Here is a 23,188-nt window from a genome sequence, read left to right on the forward strand (position 1 = left end):
GAAAATGAGAGAGGGAGATGAAGGAAGGGGAAAGGATGCGCAGTTGATTCACTACGTTTTACTGTGCAGCGGATGAGAGGGGAGATTGGTAAGTCTTCCCTTAGGCATACGCTCTCTGAAGATCACTGCTCTGGCTTGGCTTTACCTATTTCTCCTCCCTTAAGCACCCATCTAAGCTCTGTCAGTAACAACCTTTATCCCAGGAGGCCCTCTTCTCCACAGCACTCGAGTCAATGTTCCAGCTTTGCTGGAAGTAGCCAACAAAGCAGACACTTAAATTCTCCTTTCCTTTCATTTCTCCTGATTTTAGCTCCTCTGTGCATAGATCAGAGGGAAGAATAAACAATGCTGTTCAAACATAATTTTCTATACCAGTGTATATGAAAAAACTATAGACTGTATAAAGTGGACACTTGATGGACCTTTTCGAAAATCTCATGGGACATGAGGTTTCTCTGGGATCCCCACAGGATGGGAGTCAATTTCACTATTTATCATGGGACTGGGACTGAACAGGAAAAAGAGCCAATGGGAGTGGACTGGAGTGGGAATCATAATTTGCTAGGGTGCCATTGTAAATAAGAATTGACTTGGTTAAATAAAGGTAAAATAAAATAAAATAAATAAATAAATAAAGATAGGCCAGTTTTTAAAATAAATATACAGTACTGATATGAATAAATGCTATTTTCTTTATTTGGAACATAATGTTGTTTTGTTGTCTGACCAGTGCATCAACTGTGATTGGATGGAAGTGGAGTCGAAAGGGAGTAAGTCAGGAATTTCTTTTTTTTACTCTTTCATGGGATTGGAAATCCCACCCCCGTCACCCTCTGGTGGACAGAGTGTCCGTGTCTGGAAAGTGAAGCCAGTGCTCAAGTGCCTCAAACCAGAATTCGTACTAATGGCCATCAATCTTATGGCAAAATGACCCCACTTGTCACCTGATTTAAAACCTTGAGAAACCGTTTCCCAACATACAAATTATGCGATAAAGCAGGGTATGCTTTAGGGCGGGGCTTCCACATAATTGACTAGTCATCCTCAGTGAGTCCATCCAGTACAACACACAGGGCTCACAAAACCTGCTTCTACATTGTATATTTCTGACCTAAATGTTTTTAGTACATGTTTTAGTGTACTGTTTAGTTATAATATGAGAAGGATTGCGACCAGGCGGAAGTCATTGTGTTTTGGTTTCCTACAGGGCCTCCCAAAACTCAGTGTTGATCAAATCTAGATTAATATTCTGTTACTACATTGCCTGTTTCTGGACTAAAATGTTTTGAAATTTTTAGTTGTAGTACAAGAAACTTTGTGACCCAGGAGGCTGCCATGATTTCCTGTTGAATGGATGAGTCGAATTCAAGCACTGCACAAGTTGCCATATGTTATACTGTGCACAAACCAGTGGATGCTATCATGGTTAGTTCACACTTGGAAAGAACAGAGTTTGTGTCTCTGTGTGCATTTATACATATGCGTTGGAATTTGTGAAGCAGTGTGGAACAAGCCCTGATAAGTGTGATGTACAGTATTAACACCACAACACAAGTCTGGATCATCAGCTAAACCCACAAACCCACTTCCTCTTGCCCTGGTCAGCCTCGGTTGATGGGATGCTGCCAGAAGTGTCCACTTCCCTTAAGAGGATGAACTCATTAGATAGAGAGGGAGGGAGAGAGAAATAAGGAGAACATGAGAAGATGTTGTATCCTTAGAAACTCTGCCTCTAGTTGTCATTGATTTTCTCTTACCACTTCTGTCTTTCTTTTTTTTTCAGTGTTCTACTTCTGCTTGGCATCTGTCAGTGGATTTCCTCACGTCATTTCTTCTCCCTCTACATTTTCCTCCCGTTTTGTCGTCCCTTTGCTCTTCCTCATTTCTGTTTTGTTTTCCTCATTTGTAAAAGAGCTAACTGTCTACACTCATCAAAAAGGGGGGGGGGGGAGTATTCATTGCAAGTAGTGCACAACACTGGTCTATCAAATATGCATATCCCTGTATTCTTTGATCATAATCATCGTTTAATGTTCCAGTCAAGCTGTTTGGTTGGCTTCCACACAAAGGCGCAGAGGATCTCTTCATTTTATCATTGCTCTTTTTTAACACAAAGGTCCTCATGATACTCTTAATCTGTCTACTGTGGATAGTTGATCTTCTCTTCATTTTCTGCTTGGTTTTATTCCAGTTACCCTCAACTTTTACACTGTATGTTTCTCTGACTGTCAGTCCTTTTTTTTCTTGCCCTCTTTGGATTTTATTGTGCAGTGCTTTCGCCTCCTTCCCATCCTTTTATTCATTTCTTTGCCCTAGTCTCTCCTCCTAGGACTCTTTTCTGCTTCTGTGTGTCCTTCTCTTGGGATGAGTTCACATTGTAGTCGGCATTAGAGGTGAGATTAGAAGGTCAAGTCTTGCACAGTCAGACCCCCCCAAAGACAGATTTAGAGTAACAGGAGTTACCCAGCTTACCAAGCCAAGGTTTTGTCCTTCAGGCCAAATACATTGCAACTTTTATAGGATTGGTGCCATGGCAGCTGTAATACTGTACAGCTGGGAACTTGTGCAATGCTCCATGTAATAATATTAATGTTTTAATATAATTTTATAGTCTAATATAACGCTGGCTCTCATTATAAAACAATATAAGGTAATAACTTTTACTAACGTGTACACTGTATTCGCCTCACTTGCACGTAATGAAGGAGTGAAATTATAATTAGTTCTGTCATAAGCATTTATTTAGACAACTCTTTCAGGCGCTTTCATGCTGAGTGTCTTTGAAAAGGCTTCTTTACTCTATGAAGATTTTCTACTTTTATCGGGTCAGTGGAATGCACTTAGTCACACTTATTAGCCAAACTGACAAAAAAGTTATTTTCCCAAAACATCAGTGGAGCAATGCAAGAACCATGAAGTGATCCCACATCGTCAAAAGGTGCAGCTATGCTCTATATGTTCCTACATTGTTTGAACATTGAAGTATACTTATTCAAAACACTGAATGGTGTGCAGATGAGTGTGAAGCAACAGGGATGAAGGTCTGCATCTCCAAATCTGAGGCCATGCTACTCTGCCACAAAACAGCGGATTGCCTTTTTCAGGGTTTAGAGAGTGTCAGTTTCCCAAGTGGAGGGGTTCAAGTATACTGTGGTCTTGGTGAACTGATGATGCATTACCACTAATGCTGACACTGTTATGGTGAAAAGGGAGCTGCGCCTGGAGGAAAAGCTCTTGATTTACTACATTCCAAAACTCACCTGTGCTCAAAAGATTGGAGTATTGGCCAAAAGAATGAGCTCATGGATGCAAACTACCAAAATACATTTCCCTCACTGGGTGGCTGGGTTCACCCATGGAGACTGGGTGAAGAACTCACATATCCAGAAGAACTGCTGGTCTTTCACTTCAAAGGGGGTCAGTTAAGGTGGTTTGGCAAGTTATTCAGATGCATCTTGGAGACTTCTCCGCGGACGTTTTCTTGGTTTGTTCAAGAAGAGCATGCAGCAGAAGAACATGTTGGAGGGACAATGTACCCCATTTGTGCTGGGGATTCCTTGGGATCTCCAAGGAAGAGCAGGAGGACACTGGTTAGGAAGATGGATGTATGAGCTACCTTGCATAACATAACAAAAATGGATGGGTTGATGGATGGATCTATGGCAAGCATACACAAGACAGGAGCACACTACATTACATTTATTTGCCTTACGTTTTTATCCAACGTGACTTACAATACGTGCATTCAAACACGTGGATACACCCCAAAATTGCAAGAATCATGCAAGAACATTAACAAATAAGCTGAACTGCTTCAGCTGATATAGTTGGGAACAATGGGAGATATAGAAAGAGTTTTTGTTATCCCAGATGTAAAATGGATCTGAGCCATTTGTGTGCACGGTAGGCAAGCATCAGTGACTTGAATTGGATTCGTATAGGCATCAAGAAACATTGTAGCAGTGATGTTGGCAGCGAATGATAGCTGGTGATCCAGTATTACATCCAGGTTCCTTGCAATCTGAGCTAGGGGCACCACAGAGTTTTTCAGTGTTAGTGGAGAGGTCATGGATGGGAGATGACTTCCCTGGAAGAACAGCTTGGTCTTGTCAAGACTGAGCTTCAGGTGATTTGCAGACGTCCACTGAGAGATGTAAGCCAGACACACAGAAATTTGTGCAGCCAGCTGAGTTTTAGACTAGGGAAAAGACAAATTACCCAAAAAACATAATATAAATGCAAAGTAGAAATCGTGAATTACACAAGTTAAAGCAATAAAAAAAAAAATGAATAAAAAAAATTTCAAATGTAGATCCTGATTTTGACAAATAAAATGTCTCCAGGATCCCTGAATGTACAGTAGACAGGCTGACGCACAGAGATCATGTTTATGTAAAAGCTTTTATTTTATGCAACAGGAATACTCATTGCATCATAAATTCATTTCTGCACATCTGTAAAATGTTTTTGTACTAGAGAATAAGTAATTAGTTAGTAAACAGGGCACAAACACACTTAGTGATGCTAAATGACACTTAAAAAGATGTTAATGGTCTGTTGAGAATTCCTGTGACTTTTATGGCTTCTTTTTTTTCTTCTTTTAGTTCTTTCTCATGCAGCTGCTGTTGGCATTTAGTTAGTTAAGCAGCCTTGCATTCCCTCCTGTACACACACACACACACACACACACACACACACACACACAATCAATAGTTTTGATCATCGACTCTGATGTGTTATTACATTGCATTTAAGCCTCTGGATTTTAATGAGGGTTAATACCATCTGCTGATTAGACAATCCAGAGAGACAGAAGGAAGGTACACACACACACACACACACACACACACACACACACACACACACACACAAACACTGCACACTGATATCACATCATTTAAATGGACATAATGAGCACAGTAGTGTGAGCATGTGTGGTTATGCAGGCTTAACTCTGCGTGCTGTGCAATCATGCAGTCAGATGCTTTGGAAATATGCAGAACTACAATAAGGACACAACAAATCAACACACATTCCCCACACATCTTATTATGTGAATGGGAAGTCTCTCACTCTACAGAGGAAGTGGTATTAGAAGCGCAGGTCTTTTTCTATTTCACGCTCCAACCAAGTGTCTAACAATTTGCATCTCCCACTAACACTTCTACATCTGTTGAGATGTAACGGGGAGGGTGGGGAAGCAGAGGAGAAGAGTGAGACTAGGCCATAACTGAAGTGAAGGAGGAGGAATTTGCAGCAGGGAAGAGACTTAATCATGAGAGGAAAATGAGTGATGAGAGATATTTACTTGTTTGAAGAATTTTTAGGTGTTTGATGTGTGGTAGTGTGAGATTAGAGGACCTAACTGATGCAAGGGTGCATGTTTTTGTCCAAATCACTTTGTTTTCAGTTGACTTTGTATTGTGTGACAACAGAGTGAGGGTTATCTTTCCTTTCCACAAGCTTTTATCTCTTTTTCACTCTTCATTTTTGTGTTGTTGTTGTGTGTATGTGCAGGTTTCAACCAGCCGGCCTGGTGGAGCGGATCCAAGCTATAGCCCAGAATGTCTCTAACATGGCCATCAGGGTGGAGCAGATACTGCAAAACAGCATGGTGCAAGGAAGAGGTACAGTACCAGTCATCGTGTGTGAAATGCCTTACTCCCTTGTTTTACTTCACACCAAATATGAGATGTAATATAGAAAGCATTAAAGGGAAAGTTCAGATTATTTGAAGTTGGATTGTACTCAGTCTATTACCAAGTAGATGGTGGTCGACGCCCCCAGTATGGAGAAGGAGACAGAAAGATCAGCATGAAAGCTAACTAATGTACAGTGGACAGGGTCAGCAGGAAAACAAATTTTAGCCACTTAAAAAGGCCCACCTAAAAAAGTCAATATCAGTTTAAGTGTACACTAAATATAGAATATGTTCACCCCTTTTCCTTGACAGTCTTTACTGTCAAGAAAATACAGTTATATAAGCCACATATTGCTCTCTCCAAACCAACCAGACTCCACTGGCAAAAACAATTTGACCTTACAGAAAAAGGCAGCTGCTGGTCCATCCCTGCTTTGATCTGTTGGTTTGTTTGTTTGACTTTGGTGAATCTGATCTAAAACATGAAAGTCACAAAAATGATACAAACTAACTAACCAAGGCAACAGTAGTTCAGCAGTTCCTGGTACAGTTACTGATTTTGCCAATAGAGAGAGTGATATTTGGTGCATATAACAGTGGTTTTCTATCAGAGCAGTGAAAATATTCTAATATAGTATTAGTTATAATTATTATATTTAATTTTTTTAGGTGCGGCTTTTTACATTTTGCTGCAGCCTTGTCCACAGCAATAGCTTAACTTCCTATGCCAGTTTTCCCGCTACTTCTTCAAACTGGTTGCATGCTGACTGCCATCTACTGGTAATACTCTGACTATTGGTAAATACCTTAAATAATCCTACTTCAAACCATCTGAACAATCCCATCAGTGTTGACAAAAGAAATGATTGATGTCATGAGTGTATCACTCTTTGGCTCCATTTCACTGTAAATCAGCCCTTATTCCAAACAGCCATATAAAAGATATACAGCACAATTCAGTTACAAGAACAATAAATAAGTATACAAGCCTTTGCACGCGCACACATCTACACAATGCCAAACAATCTGATCCAATCCACTCATCTCAAACACGTGTACATTCACTACTTACACCAAAGTCCTGTTGCAACCCCTGCAGCCCGTTTATTAAATTACATTGCATTTGTTTGGCAGATGCTTTTGGACAAAGCAACTCAAAGTAAGTAGTTCATTGATTCACATCATTATCCCAGAGGGATAAGTGAGTGTGATATCAGGCTTGTACACAATACTACGCAGCAGCACCAATCTGAGGTACTTATTCAAGTACACAGTAGAAACTAATGCTAAAAAAAGAGTGCAAAATACCCTATATAAATAGAATTATACACAATACTTAGTAGGGGTGTAACAAAATATCTTTAGTATCGTGATATGTTTTGTGATACTATGTTGATTCTCAAAACACTGTATTATGAGATTGTGATACATGCAAAGATATGTGTGTTCTTTATACTATGACGTGTGTTTAGATTAGATAGAAAAGTAGCAATAAGTCCACTTACTTACACTATTTCAGTATATAACAATACACTGAGTCAGGACCAGTCTATCACGATACATATTGTATCGCTAGATTCTTGCCAATACATCCACAATCCCTAATACTAACTATTACTTAAGTATGTATAAGGACAATAGTTATATTTTGGTGTTAAGTACCTTAATTGCCATTTGTATAAATGAATGTTTGTAGTGTTATGCTCTCACTGAGAAGTCCTGAATCGACTACCTTAAAGCCAGAGTTCAGAGTGAAGCACAGGAATCAGATCTGACAATATTTTCTCACTCTGTCTGATAACAGATTGCTCACAAAGTAAATGCAGAGGTGGGCAAATCACTGGGTTGAACTGTTGTACAGTATTATGTGATGCAGACGGTAAAATCAATGTACTGGCTTCTAATCATTATTTTATTAGACAATGGCTGTGGGGAGAAGAGTGACTGTAAACTTAGAAACATCTTTTAAGAAAAGAAAAAAAAAATCAGCAAGTGTAACTCTTCAGTAATGTTCAACTTGAAGCACAGCTGTCGGTTTGTGTTGGAGCAAAACTTTAATTGCTGTTGTTACTGGTACAACACAACAGAACATAAAAGAATACAAAACAGATCTGCAGGCCAACTGTGACCAACATGCCGGGTCTAAATGCTCTTTACTTTTGCTTTTTTTGGATTTTATATGGTCTCTTCCAGCTGCTATTTGCACGGTAACTTTTTTAGAGGTCTTTACTGTAGAGGTTGAATATACTGCAATGGTTGTACCCCCAAAGTTACTGTTGTTCCAGCTCACTATTTACACTACTTTATCCTGAGAGGAAAATAAAGTTGAAGTTTACATATACATACAGAGTAAGAGAGAGACACAAACACACCATCACAGAAAATCTAGCTGATTTTTCCTCTGACACAAGTCACTTCAGACACCTTGCCAAAATAAACAGTTGACTGTTTCTGTTCTCCACAGAAAAACAGTAAACTATATAAAAAAAATTCGATTACAGCTGAAAAGTTAAAAATAGGTTATCAAAAACATCACTCCAAAATCTGAAAACATTAAGATCATAGCTTTGTAGAACATCTACTGCAGCTTCTTTTTTTTAGCTTTGACTTAAGTCAAAACCAGGAAGAATTTATTGTAAGATAGAAGATTGATTTTATTTCTAGGAAAGTAAGAAGATAAATGTGAGTAATCAAGTCATCTGGGAAGCAGTGCTGTGCAGGCAGGACACTGGTCATCTCTGTATATCTCATCATCTCTTTATTGCTTCCATCCAACCATGGTGTTTTCTGTTGTCTGCCTCTTGCACATTTTTAATCAAAACCTAAATAAAAATAATCTTGTGACATTTCTGCACACACACGCGCACACACACGTAATAAAACCACCGTTATGATCATTTTTTTCCCTCCTTATGCTCCTCTCTCACTTTTTCTCTTGAGGGTAATTGCCCAATTCTTTACAAGAGAATAAATGAGCGTTACATCTCCTTTTGTTTTTTCCCTCGCTGCATCTGCAGGGACGACGGCACACGCCAAAATGAAAACACTGCTGCTTTCTCTAATCACAGATGAATTGAAACACTGCCGGCAGACTTTATTATCATACGGCTCAGTGGCGGTTTATTTATCTCGTGGTCAGGCATGTGCGAGAGAAAGAGGACGTGATTAAAATTTTCCCTCCCCTGAAGCACTGACGAGGCTTTTATGTTCTGTCTTGCAGCGACAGGAGTCAAGTTTTTATCTAGTTAGTTGACCACATTTCCAATTGTTGTTACAGTGGATGCTATTGTAATCATATTTGTAAGCGGTGTGTCTCTCAGTGTGTGTGTTTTCGCTTGATGGCAGAGAAGCCCCAGGAAAAACTTATGTGGAGAAATGTCTCTTTTTCATTAGGCAAATGGAAACAGACACAACCTAGAGAGATGGCAAATTTCTGGGTCCAGGGAGAGAAAGAGGGAGAGCAGAAGAAGAGAGGAACAGTTTGAAAGACAGAAAAAAAACAGAGAAATTGAAGCTGCAGTTCTCTGTCATTCTCTTCCCTTCTTTCCTCACATCAGCAGCAGAGAAGGCAGTTAACTAAGTCAGTGGAGCAATTAATGCAGTGAGTGTAGCCTAAGTGAGCAGACGTACTTGCTAGCGTAACCCTAGGATGGTTGGCAGCAGCAGGAGACAGACTGCGCCGCTTTGTCAGAGCCCAGTGAGTAGTGTGCACTGCAGTAGAGCAGATACGGTGTGATGTTGCAAAGGGGAAACCACAGGGATTTATGGGCTCCAGCGGCACACGCACTGCATACGCCGGAGGTGACGATGTTAATGATGATGGAGAAAGGGAGTATTGCTGTAAAATGTCCACAGGCAAGTGGAGAAAAGCTATTAATGTGAGCGGCGCTGTGACCTGGAGGTTGTGAGGGGTGAGCCTGCAGGTCAGATGAGTTCATGTCTGCAGTCATTTTGTGAAAATAATCTGAGTTAGGAATTAAAACCTGAATTTTAAAGAGGTTCTGACATGCACCATATGCTGCTAAATGAGCTGATAGATATTATTACACTGGTTGATTGCTGTTGGAACAGCTATCTTCACTGGAGGATAGATATTCATATGAAAGCCATTTGATTTAAGTGAGCTAAGCAAGCGAGCCTATAGACAAATGAAGCAGTGACTGTGGGTGAAGAAAAGGCATACAACTTATATTTAACTCACAAGATGAATATTTTGATTTAGATTGGTATTTTGAAGTGGGAGTGAATCCTGGAAGGTTCCCAGCCCTCAAAATATATAGTTATACTTTATTACTGAAGGTAAAATTTTATTTACTGTGTCTTTTCAGTGGTGAGAGATGGGACGTCAAGCCAGTGTGAAGTACCACGAGACCCCCGCTTTCCGGAGTGTCCAGGGAAAGTCGATGTGAGTGTCTCAATCTGTTATTCATTTTGAATGTGATGCTGCAGCAGGTGTTCTTAAGTTTTATTTTTCTGACATTTTTTTCTGCTAGAAAACTGACCGAACTCTGCTCCAACTTCCATGTGTCGCATGTTAGGACTTTTATCTGCGCTACTTCCTTTGAAGAAACTCTTAAAAACTCTCTGTTTTTTCAGTTTGTTTTGCTTTTTAAGCGTGTTAGATAGCCAGTTGCAACAGTAATAGCTGGAGTTGAAGTATTGATTTTGGTTCAAAACCCAGTTGGTGGGAGACATCACATGTTGTGATGAGGAAAGACACAGTTGAGACAAACTGTGCCACATTTAGTGTAATTACAGCAAAACGGCCTTATAAAGCATTTAAATTAGATATCTTTCATTTTTTTGCTGAGTTATGAAGTTTCCTTGCAGCGCAGTAGAGGTTTTCAGTCTATTGAAAATAATTCCATAATTCCATTTTCAGTTTTTCCATGTGTTGATATGATTTTGTGGCTACATGAATGTACATAAAATGCACTTAATGAATACATTCTCTGTATACCATACAGTGGATGCGTGCACGTTGGACATCGGACCCTTGCTATGCCTTCTACGGTGTTGACGGTTCAGACTGCTCTTTCCTGATCTACCTGAGCGAGGTGGAGTGGTTCTGCCCCCCACTGGCCTGGAGGAACCACAGCAGCCTGCCCACACAGCATGCACAGCCAGCAAAGGCTCCAAAGAGACAGGTGAGGGGAGTACTCAACAGCACGCACAGCGAAAACAGACACCAGCTTAATAAAACGTTACTATGGACATGTCTAACATACATAAAGACAACCTCAAAAACACACAGCCACAGTGGTGGAAGGCTGCCTGTTTACAATTGATATATGCACAGTACAAAAGTGATTATACTTAAGTAAACATAACTACATAGGTAATGCCTACTACAGTAATTTTATGACCGCTTGAAAGTATTGAGAGCCCTCATTTTATTTGACCCCAAATTAATTCTGTAAACATACAAAGTTTATTAAGTATTTTTGATTAATAAATGATTTAATTTTGAAAGTAATCATCTAAACAGTGTGTATATGTATGAAGGGTACAATAGAGCTAAAGCTCTTCTATCTGTGACGAGAGACAGCAGATACAGTGTGTGGGAGTATCGTCTGCACAACACAGTCTGAGTATACAAACCAAAAGATGCTGAATGTATTTCAACCCTTTTAGCCTGGAATGTAGTATTCAGTAGTCAGCTGCATACAGTACCATGGACAATATAGTGTCCTATAGATGTTATAATAACTTATCTACAATTTTGTCCTTATGACAGAAAAAAATAATTTTCTTTACAGCTCTGAGGAGGCACTTTGAACTTCACAGACTCAATACAGACTGGATTTTGTATGTTGCAGAATTTAGTTGAGGATCTTTACCTACTGCTCTATGAACAGAGTATTAGTCTCTCCATTTGTGGCCATTACTTTCACAGGGACCTCACCTGCACAGTTAATACCCATAACTCACAGGTGAGGGGATAAACATTGAACCTCAGATTTTCTGTTAATTAAGTTCACATAGAAACGCTCCAGCTGCAGATCTGCTCTATTTCCTGTTTCCTACTTAAAATAAATAAATAAATAACCAGGCTACTATCTTATGAAGACTGCTCAGTTCACTGAGGTTGTGTGGAAATGCCACACTGGTACAAATTAATGTGCAATCGGGGCATCAGTTCCCTTGTAAATTCATAAAATGCTGTGAGGGTAGACATGAGGGCCAAAGAATACAGCCTATTATCAGGAGTGGCTTCGGCTGTATTTCACCGCCTTCACATTTGTTTCATTCAGCTGTCACATATTCAAGAATGAATGTAACTACTGTCCCCTTTTGGCCACTGTATGCCTTTGTGGAAGCTGCATAGACTGCAATTTTTTTTCTTTTTTGCGCTAAGGGTAAGAAAATGTATGTTTTTAATGCACAGTGTGAAATAACAGGAAATGTTGATTCTTATCTCATGATATGAATAAAACATGTTAACAACATGTATATACTTGCTTTTCTTATAAGCCCTTCATTCTTTAATCTTTTCTGTTCTTTCGGCGCCTAAATAAACATCAATTCACCAGCCAGAGACCTTAAATGTTACTTGTTTGCTTAAATATTTAATGTTTTTGAGTAAAATGAAAACTCAAATACTCAGTCGGTAATGAATAGAGATTAGAATCGAGGGAGCAGAAGAGAGATTGTCAGAGTAAGGAAAAGAAAAGACTTCAGACGAATAATATTGTTTCTAGTCAGCTGCTGGAATTGACAATAACAAATAGTTGTGTTATAATTGTATTTTTACAGAACAAAAACTAAAATAAAAGAAAAAAATATCATCAAAAGTGTTTTTCTTTTTTATTTCTGTCACATTGTTGCTTTTTATATTTTCAGTTTTATACAGCTGTTAGTAACAACAAAGACAGAAAATTAAAAATGAAGAGAGATTATTGGTCATCAGGTTGTCAGGTTAATGTCCACATTACCAATCAAAAGAGGGAGAATAAAGAGATAACACTCCCTCCACTCAAATGATGCTGTTCAGTAATGGGCGTGTGAGCAGTCTGCCCTTCTAACTACATAATGGTTAACCTTCATCTGACCCTCCTCACTCTCTACTAATTAAAACAGGCCTGACCGCCATCATCATTATCCTCCACCCTGTAGTTTTCTCATTGACTTTGAGGTCATGGAGCAGTGAAAACTTTAATACTTTAATTCCCTACACAGTCAAACAAATAAACAATAACATACTGTGAGCAGTTTGCAGGGTCATACCCATGTTGTGTCAAACTATCTCTCTTGCTTCTTAATGTGAAGGAATTTTCCTCCTTTTAGCCAAGGTAATATGACCAGGTCAGATCTGGGGTCAGATATAAATCATAAAAGCATATTTCAACTGTCTTCCTCTCTGTCTCTGGGTCAGCTTGTGCAGCTTGTCAGAGCTGTTGCATGCCATCGGAGGATTTGTCTGTGCTTTACCTTAGACCAAACAGACGGTAAATAAACACTTAATTTCTTATAAATTCTTAGCAATAAAAGTCCCCTGTTATTTTATTATGTAAAAGCTTTTATTATGAAGCAGCAAAAGCAGGAAATCTTGGGTTTTCATCAGCAGTAACTTAACACGACTCCTATTAGCTGAAAGCGAACATGAAACAGAAGAATGAAGCTGATACCTAAAAGTACAAACAGCCATGCAGGGGAGAGAGTAAACTTCAAAGCACAGAGATTTAGTTAGAAGCTACAAAAGTACTGAGACTCTCCACTCCGCAGGGACACAAGCTGTAGAGTCTCACAACACATGCTTATTTTAGGGGAGATGGGTGGTCATCACAGGTTGGTTGCAGTCAGCAAGACATCACTGCAGTCCGTGTTGAGGTGGGTCCGCCTCACTTTGGCCCCCCCTCCAGAGAAGGTCCATGTTGGGTGTGACTTGGCACAGCTTGGCGCGTTAAAAGTTGTGATAGAAATGCAAATCATTGCAGCATGGTTTGACTCAACACAGCCAAAAGTGCTGATAGAAAAGCCCCAGCAGGGATTCGCTTTGTGTTTCTTCTGTGTTCTCTTTAATTTAGCTTTGATAAATGTTTTTGTCCGAGACATCAAGGTCTCCTCAATCACAAGATAACCAGCGCACAAGATTTCCACCGACACCGACATATGTGACATAGATACAGTCATGAATTGAGTACTAAAAGTATTCCCTAGTTCCTCTAAAAAAAACACTAAAATCCTCAACTCTTAATTTTATAGTTAACGTAAGCTGCTTTTTAAAACTGACTGATGAAAATGTCTTTATTTTAATTTTAACTTCTTTGTTCTTCACATTGGTGCCACAGTAGAGGTGAAGGTGCCCTCTGGGGCAAACCTGTGCAGTGATAAAAAGTGTCTTTGAATTTGGATGTTCACCGTATGAAAAGTCTTCACCACACACTCACACTGACTATAGTGCTTGTTATTGTTCCCAGTTACAATGGCTTGGTCAGCCTTTTACGGGACTTGCTTGGGAGCACAAAGCAATCATGAATGTTTAAAGTAGTTATTACAGTGACGTGTGCACATTATGTCTTTGTGTGTATGCTTTTACCTTTTCACTTTCTACACATTATTTGTGGCAGCACTAAAACTTTCAGTGGGTAAAGCAGAATGTCAGTGTAAATGAAGACTATTATCTCCATCTTACCTTGTGACCCAAATTACTGAACAGTGGATTACAGCCTTTATCTGGTACAAAAACAGGGCTGAGCCAAGGTTGTTCTCAGAGGAGAAAAGTCTTGATAGTTTGAAACATTAGTTAGAAAATGCTTGCCAATGTAAGTTCTTTCCATATGTTTTCTTTGACAGTGGAAACTAAAGCTGGCCTCAAAAAATTTCTCAAAATATTTCTCTAAAACTTAGGTTTGACAAGGCAAATATTGCATCATGTTGCAAAATAGTTTATTCTTTTAAAAATCTACCAGTAAGTGTTTTCCTGCCTTTGCAGAGAATACAGAATTACCATCACACGTGAGAAAAAGATTTAGGCTACATGCACAGGTTACATCAGCTGATGTTCTTAAATCTGCATACGACAAACTCCTCTTTCACTTCTTTTCTTACTTGCTTTCAGTTTCTTTGCAGTCCAATGTGGTTTAACAGCAATGAAGTCAGTAAAAGGAAGGAAGTAAAACCAAGGAATCTACAGCCTTTGAGGCTGCAATGCTCTTTGTAAAGAAAACTAAACAGTTTGATAGATAAGCAAAAGTATTGGATAAATTGAAATGTGGGCTGATGAAGGTACTAGATGAAATTGCCAAAGTTCAAAAGAACCATAAACATGCAAATCTGTCCAGCAATTCTAAACACACTTTATTCTGAATCAGAAACGTCAACCTGCCTGGGACGTGAGAGGAAAAGTCAGGGGATCAACAAAGACAGTAGTATTTATCCCCCTGGGCTCCACTTAGATCTATATCAAACTTCCACTCCATCCTCATTCCAAAGTAGGTGAATGCTGAGGTTTTGTCATGTCCCTTGATTGACTCAAACAGATGCACGAGGTATGCATTAGTGGCTCTATGAGACACACTGGGCTTTGAAGTGACATCAGGCTTTCTATGTTTCTGTGGACGAGGTGGAATGGATGGATGGCTCAAACCTAAAACCCAGGAATTCCACCCATGAGACTGACATTCGTGTTCATGTAAAACAAAATGCTATTAAAACACAACGTTGCATGTGTCACATGACTCGCCTTATGCGGCTTTCGTCTTGGGACTTGTTTCACAGACGTCATGTGAGGTACGGAACATAACTTATTTTAACCCAAAACATGTTCTTTTCCTAGACCTAACCAAATAATTTTTGTGCCTGTTTACTATTTTAACCACCTGTAAAATTGTCTCATACAGCCACTATGAGACACAGAGGGACGTGACAAAGATGCACCTGTAGTCAACAAGCTGAAATAAAAATGTGTTGAAAGTTCATAGGAAATCATCCAGTCACACAGTTGTTGAGATATGTGAGTGGACTCACTGACACTGCCATTAATACCCATATTGCTTGTCAAATGCCAAAATTTTAAATGACTCTTTATGCATAATTTCCACCTTCTCACACTTTATCTTCACTTCTGTCCATCTCTCCTTTTACTTTCTATCTGTCATCTTCCCAGGCTGCCTTTCGCACAGACCTCTCTGTACTGCTGGACCAGGTCGGGACAGGAAAGGAGTCCCTCAGCTTCATGAAACGACGAATCCGCCGCCTTGCACAGCAGTGGGCAACAGCCGCCAACCGTCTGGATGCCAAGTTGGAGCAACGATGGAGGGACCAGAAGAAGGTGAGAGAGAGGATGTGGGATAAAAATGGAGTGGGTGAAGTGTTTATTTGTTCAACTCTGATCGTCTACTGCAATAACAAGCGCAGCTGAGGAAAACTTGGCAAGAATTGAGAGATTAAGAGCTTAAATGGAATAAATTGTGTTACAGTACATTATACGTCTGTTAAAAAAGGTAAACGAGGGGGTAAGAATGACAAAACCATCTTAAGTACGAGTTTGAACAGGAGAAGTTATCTACTAATGATCAAAATGAAGGATTTGAGGTTAGTTTTTCAATTCAAAGAAGCTAAGCATCACTGTTTTCCACTCAAGTAGTTGTGCATTAAAAGCCTTTTTCAGATGCCTCTTGAGGATTCTCAGTTTGAATGATAGTAGCAGAAAAATGATAGAGGAGGTAATGATAGGTTGTCATCCATCTGCTGTCTGCATTCTTCTTCTGTAATTGGTGTGTAACTGTCTTTATGTACCCGCTCTAAAATGCTGTTCAAAGCTGTGTGCTGTAAAATAAGAATTTTCTGCGGCATCACAGTGTTAAATTGTTAAACCTCATTTTGGTTGGCATCGGAGCGGCACAGTATGGACTTACTTTCAGTTTGTAGCCATAACCACCAAGGGCTTAGTATGAAAGAAAGGAAGAAAGAGATGTGAGGATGGATGAGGGAGAAGAAATGAAAGGAAGAAAAGAGAGAAGAATTGATGATGATGAATGATTGGGATTATGATGAAATGCCAGGCATGAATGTGCCAGTGCCAGAGGGAGAAGAATGAGATGAGAAAGGAAGGACAAGAGGGGGATAGATGGTAGTGCGGGAGGTACAGTAGAATATGGATTAGGAAAGGATTGATAGGGGAGGAGAGGAGATTTGTGAGGCACCGCTGAGATGAGCAAGCAACAAAGACTAGATGGCCAAGGTGGGTATTTCATTAAAAGGATAACTTTGGTATTTTTAAACCTGGACCCTCTTTTCCCATGTTTTTGTCTGAGTGATTAATGAGGACAACAATATTTGAAATTGGTCCAGGATTGAGGGAGAGCGCTGCAGCCAGCAGAAACGAAACTGAGCTACAACATAATCCCTCCAATTGCATGCTGTCAAAGTATGTGTGTAAATTCACCAAAAGTGCTTGTTTTTGCCACTGACAGGGTTAGATCATTGTCTGACCAAGTGTCTGACAACATTATGTAAAGTATGGCTTAAGTTAGAGAGACCTTTTTTTAAAGAGTAAAGACCTGTTCGCATGGGACTAGTATTACCTTGGGACCTTAATTTGTAATAATTGCAGAGGTTGTCTGTAATCTTCCTTACGTGCAAATGTGTCATGTCTGTAATTTGTAAAGTAAAACATCTACTGCAAATTACCTACCATATTTCATCAAGTATGACATTTGATCATGGCTCATAACATTCTAAACAGCAGTTCACAGATGTGCTGGGAATCCCAGATCCACCAAAGATCTTGCGAGAAATTATTCTTTTCCAAACCAAGTGTTTTCTGTCCCCAGACCTACTCAGATTTCACCTGCAGCACTGTCACATTATAAACAGTTATAATATGTTTGTACAAGGTGCACACTCAAAAAACAACGTGTACAAATCTCGCAAGTAATTTAGAAATTAAGGGTCCCCTGCTAGACATGACTGAGTGAGAAGGCTGATACTCGATGCTGATTGGTCACATGTATCGAGAGAGAGAGAGAGCGTCACAGAGAGAGAGTGAATGATCTGGGCTTTTCTGGAATGAATTTGGCTGCCAAAGAACAGATGCTCCACTTCTAAAATATTGATAGTACACAGCGCTTATCTGGGGGATAATGTCAGTAAACTCAAAATAAAGACTTTGCTTATCACATGCACATGAAACACTGACATCAGGGGGTAATTTATAAAGCTCATGAGGTCCCCGGGTAATACTTGTCCCATGTGAATAGAGATAAAGATAGATTTTATTTAACCAAAAAAATCTCTAATTGTAATTATTGTTGCTGTAATTTTAAAATTGTTGTCTTCATTCAGCTGCAACAGAAACAAAACAAAATGAAATATAACCACCAAAAACCTCTTGGTTCATCTTTCCACTGTTCCAACAATCACCAACTCAGTTGTAGTTCAAATTAATTTGTTATCCATGGTATTAGATGTGAAAATATCAGGAGAGGAGCGGAGGTTAGATATCAGAAAGGCAGTGTGAAGTCAGATTGTTTTTAAATCTAACTTCATGAATTAAGGGTTTATTATTTCAACCAAACCAGAGCTGGTGATTGTTAGAGCAATGCAAATACGAGGCAAAATGTTTTTGATGGATTATTATTTTTATTATTGTTTGATGGATGGATTATTTTGTTTCTGTTGGGTTTGAATATGATGACAATGTTAAAATTGCAGTTTTGCAAAAGGAGTCCAGTTAGTTTGTTGAAGCTAATAAAATAGCAGTCCTTTCTATAATGTTGTCGGACACCTGTGATGACAATCTTAACCTGTCAGGAGCAAAAACAAGGACTTTCACTAAACGTACTTCATGTTGTAGCTTAGTTTTGCTTCTGCTGACTGCAGCCCTCGCCCTAAATACAGGACCAATTTCAAAAAATGCTGTCCTCATTAGTCATTTAGACATAAATGCATCCTAAAATAGCGTCCATGTTGAAAAATACCAAAGTCACCCTTTAAAAACTGGTTAATGATACAAAACCAGGTTGTAATTTAAAGTCTTACTTTTTCAAATGTCAAGGTACCAATATAATTAAAACTTTGGGAGTCTTAGAAAGTTTTTTTTTGCTGTCTATAACCTTTCAGTACACCGCATTTTAGTTTTGTCTGGCCTCCCTATCTTTTACATTTCTCATCCTGCTCTGAGTGGACTCGTAATCTTTTAGTTAAGAAAATAGTGATAAATGAATGAGTTAATGTGAGAAGGCAGATTGAGCACACTGTCTGCTTCTTCTCCCCAAAATGTTTCTCTCTGCCCCCATCTCTCTTTGAAATAAGTTAACAAGGGTAGAAATGGTCCTCTGTCACCAAGATTGATGTTGTCCTTTCTTGTAGTGCACGGAGGGGATTTGTTATCCTCTATCACGGCTCCGGGGCTGCTTGAACAGCCTATATGCCTTTACAGCGTGCTGCTGCTATCTCAACAGCAGCTGTCCTGGTGTTTGTAAGAGTTTGCCATGGCTGTCAAAAGCTGTATATCATAATAATTAGAAACGGATGTAAAAATGTGTGCATTTGTGGCTATGTGGGTCTGTGTGTGTCTGCATGGCTGCTAATTGGATATCATTGCAATAAATCCAAAACTGAGAGTCGCATACATTTTATTTTGAAATTACATCTCTCCCTATCTCCTTCTGTCAAATTGACCATTTTTGACTGTTACCCTCCTCCCTCACAGCAAGTTTCATTTTCATTTAAACTTTAAAATAAGCGCTCACTTTAAACATTGAGAAGGAGAACACTGTTTGATTTTAATTAACTTTGACTCAGAAAAGAAAAAAACATTGCCTGATGTGAATTGACTTTGGCCTTGCACTCGCCTAACCTTTGTCTTTGACAAAATCCCTCGCTTCCAATAGCAATTTTAGCATTCTGCTTGAGTGTGCAGTCTTTACAATTCCAATGGGGCTCTGTTGATTTAGTTCTGTTTCCTTGTTTGGCTTTCTCTTTGATTGTAAGCAGAGTGGATGTTTACTCAGAAAAAGAATAAATTAGCGGAGCAGAGAGGCGGGTATAAAGGGGGGATGGATAGCGGGTGGAGGAAAATGAGAAAAAAAAGAAGAATGATTCTTTTACTGTCAGCACCAGACACAAGGACAGGAAGCACTGTGTGTGCATAAGTTGAAATGTAATTCTGAAAGGTTATTTTTACGTGAAAGATGGAGCAAAAGAGATTTTCTTCTGTCAAACATATTTGAAAGATAGATGTTTGAGAGATTTTGTATGCAGAGTGCCGTGGTGAGGGATGAAGCAGAAGCCTGCCTTAGATATTCTGCGAAATCTCTTTTTTTGTCACTAATCTGCCAATTTCCTCAACGCTTGTGGAGTTCAGAAATAATACAATCAACCTTTCGCTGCACTTCCCTTTCAAAGTAGACATTTGAGAGAACTCATCTTTTTTTCTTTTTTTTTTTTAGTGCTTTTATCAAACTTAATGAAAAGCCTGGGTCAACCCATTCAGCCATTATAACAGCTGATGGAACATTTTGTGTATAACAAATTGCTGTTCTCTTTTTACTAGACATCAAAGAAGACACATTCAGCAAAGCCGTATTATAATGGAAAGGTTTTAAAAGACCATAGTACAGATCCAAAGAGACTGACCTTATCCTGTTAACCCGCTGCAGTGACTTGACCGTCTGTCTGGTGTTGGTTTAAGTGTCAGCGAGTGACTTTGTGTGCATCTGTGCCTACTCGGTGTGCTTTGAGCATGCACATTTTGTGTGTTTGTCAGCATATGCCTAACTGCTAATTCCCCTTCTCCCTGTGTGTGCCCTCTTGAGAGTTAATTGACCTCTGACTGATGAAGTGCAGGAGACTAATGGGATATGGAGAGTGAAGTGAGGAGGCGGAAGTAAGGAAAAGTAAAAGTTAGGAGGAAAGACGTGAGGAGAAATAAAAAAAGGCAAAGTAGTCTGTGGAAGCGTGCAAGGAGGATGACGGAGAAGGTGAAAGTAAGGGTAGAGTAGTGATGGTTGGCAGTGCCAGCTTGTGTTGCCACCCGTGGCCCTCCATCGGACAGCTGTGACCTTCATAAGGGCCATGGTGCATGAGCGAACAGGGTCACATACACACTCACACTCAAACACACATGCATTCATGCGAGATCTTGTGCTAACAGATGCTGAAAAAACAAGCATTAGCATTCTTCTGTCGTTAGCCTGTTAGCGATGAGTGGGGCCAAGCAGAGCAGTGGAGTGGTACCTCATACTTGTGAGCCACTTCTCCTCTCCTGCTCTCATGTATGTGCACCAAGGACTTTCCAATGATTGTACTTAGACATACACTTATTAGAGATGCACAATATTTTAGGCGTGTTATTGGCATCGGCAGTTAAAGGCTTTAAAATGAAATATACGAATAAGATGACCCTTCAATTATGCACATGGGACACGAGTGTGTCTGTGGTGAGGAGGCTTTTTGAACAAAATGTCCGAACGGATGTCAGAGTTGCTATTTGCAACGATTGCTCAGCATCATGTGAGAAGGAGCCAAATCATGTTCCTTCATCTACAATTTTTAATATGCCATCTTAACATCGCAATCATTATGATGAATTAGTGAAGGTTTGCATATTGAAAAGCACTGTATTTCAATTTGAAAAGCCTTGTATTTTACTGCCAGTGGGTCAATATCGGCATCATCAATTGGCTAAATTGAGTTGGATATATATTAATATATATCGGGTATTGTCTGAAATCCAGTATCATGCATTCCTAACACTTACATCACATAAAACTGAGATTCTTCCAGTCGAGCATTTGTTTTTTTTTCCCCTTTAAAACAGACAAGCTTACAAAAATACACAGGGAGAACATTTTACAAAGGAATTAAAGAGAATCAAATATGTATTTCTTATTAGCTGTTGCGCTTATTAAAAAATCTCCTCAGGACCACATCAGTTGACTGATATTAGAGGATGGAAGGAGTAGCTGGTAACCAAGTTTCAGCTCGTGTTTTTTATTTGTGTCATTGTACAGAGTAATGTAACAGCATGACAGGCTGCAAACTTTACAAAATGAGTCTCTAAATCCCCACAAACCACAAAACTAACTGTGATGGAAGTGAAGAAGAGTGATAGAAATGCAGAACAGCACGACACACTGACATCTCATCAAGACACACCTGCGGAGAACATAGAAGATACAGAGCAGGTGATGCTTGCTTATTTGCTTGTTGTTTGTGCTCGTTTTTGCCACTGACAGACTCTTATCGTATTGTTAGCATCTGACAACACTATGGAAAGGATCACAACAGTGAGATCATTTATTTTAAAGAGTAAGATATAGTTTGTTTAACCAGAAACCGCTGTTTGCTTTCACCAAACTCACTAGAATCCTTTTGCATCATTCTCAGCTTCATTCGAACTTTAAAGAAACAAATACAATTCACCAAAAATGTCTTGATTCGTCTGTTCACTGTTCCAGCGATCACCAGCTCTGGTTTGGTCTGAAGAAGTCCTTAATTCATGGCATGAGTGCACGGCGTGGGTGATGCTGGACAGTGGCTGCAGCCTCGGGCAAGACGTTCCACAGGTCCGCTGATTTATTGACTGAACTGCAGGAGAATGCACACTTTTAAGGGATGATGTGAAAAGAAGTTGATTTGAGGGATGGGGCATGAACACATGTAGCAGCAGAAGGGGCGTTGTAAAGGTGAGGGGTAGATTTGAGCGTGAGTGCGTCGTTATTGTACCCCTCTATCCTTCTCAGCGGGTTTGACGGGGCTTTGTGTTCGATCCCCATGGGATGTTAACAGTAGAGAGCAGCTTCAGATCCTTTCGAGAATCCCCTGAGCTCACATCCACGCTGAACGCACACAAACATCCACACACACTGAGTTCATTGATGTATGTCAGTGTGAAACAAATGCTCGCAAACAAACAAAATTCTAAATCCATCAACACACACATACTCAGACACACGCACACACTCAGACAGATGCACACACTCAGATACACACCATCTGGGAGTACCATAAGTCCACTGTATAAAGAGCTCCGCTCTCTGGTGTGTGATTAGATTCCTGAGGGAGGCAGCTGGCCGTGATGCAGGAGTTTATGAGGAAGCTTTAGCTTCAGAGTTACTCCCTCATGGCGTTGTTGACTTCCCATTGCGTGGCTTTTCCACCTGTTCAGCTTTATTTTCAAGTGAGTGCGTGAGCAAATATGCGAGAGCGTTGGTGGTGATCTGCACAGTGAAACACGGTGACAACCACAGACCCTAGTTCCTCTCCCCTCTCTTCTCCGTTCTAGCTATTGATTCCTCTTGTGTGATATAAAGGTTGTTTCTCCAGCGTTGTCTTGATATGTGTCATTGAGCTCCACTCTAATTCTGTTATTGTCTGTAGGAGAGAGAGTGAAATCTCTACTCAGCAGTCTGAATCAGGGGCCCAAGTTGCCAGGTTTTGTAAAGCACCCTTACCTCTCTCCCTATTAACTCATGTCTGTCTGGATGCCAGGTTTATAGAATCCAATCCACAGTTATTCAGCTCTGCCGCCGCTGTGTGATATTTCTCGTATTTATTTAGCAGCGCTACTGTGCTGCTGCCAGTTTGTGAAAGTCGTCT

At 39.8% G+C, this 23,188-nt stretch overlaps 1 protein-coding gene across 1 annotated transcript in view; it reads left to right on the top strand.

Moving 5' to 3' along the window:
* Positions 1-23,188, top strand: part of LOC146330148 (alpha-1,6-mannosylglycoprotein 6-beta-N-acetylglucosaminyltransferase B-like) — a 159,364-nt gene that overhangs the window by 59,238 nt on the left and 76,938 nt on the right. The window contains exons 4-7 of the mRNA XM_084715636.1: positions 5,518-5,627; positions 9,970-10,046; positions 10,609-10,788; positions 15,750-15,914. Of these exons, the coding sequence (XP_084571762.1) occupies positions 5,518-5,627; positions 9,970-10,046; positions 10,609-10,788; positions 15,750-15,914 (532 nt within the window). The remainder of the gene's footprint in view (positions 1-5,517; positions 5,628-9,969; positions 10,047-10,608; positions 10,789-15,749; positions 15,915-23,188) is intronic.

The sequence above is a fragment of the Lutjanus erythropterus genome, chromosome 3, assembly GCF_056507025.1.
Source record: "Lutjanus erythropterus isolate fLutEry1 chromosome 3, fLutEry1.hap2, whole genome shotgun sequence".
Taxonomy (NCBI): domain Eukaryota; kingdom Metazoa; phylum Chordata; class Actinopteri; order Lutjaniformes; family Lutjanidae; genus Lutjanus; species Lutjanus erythropterus.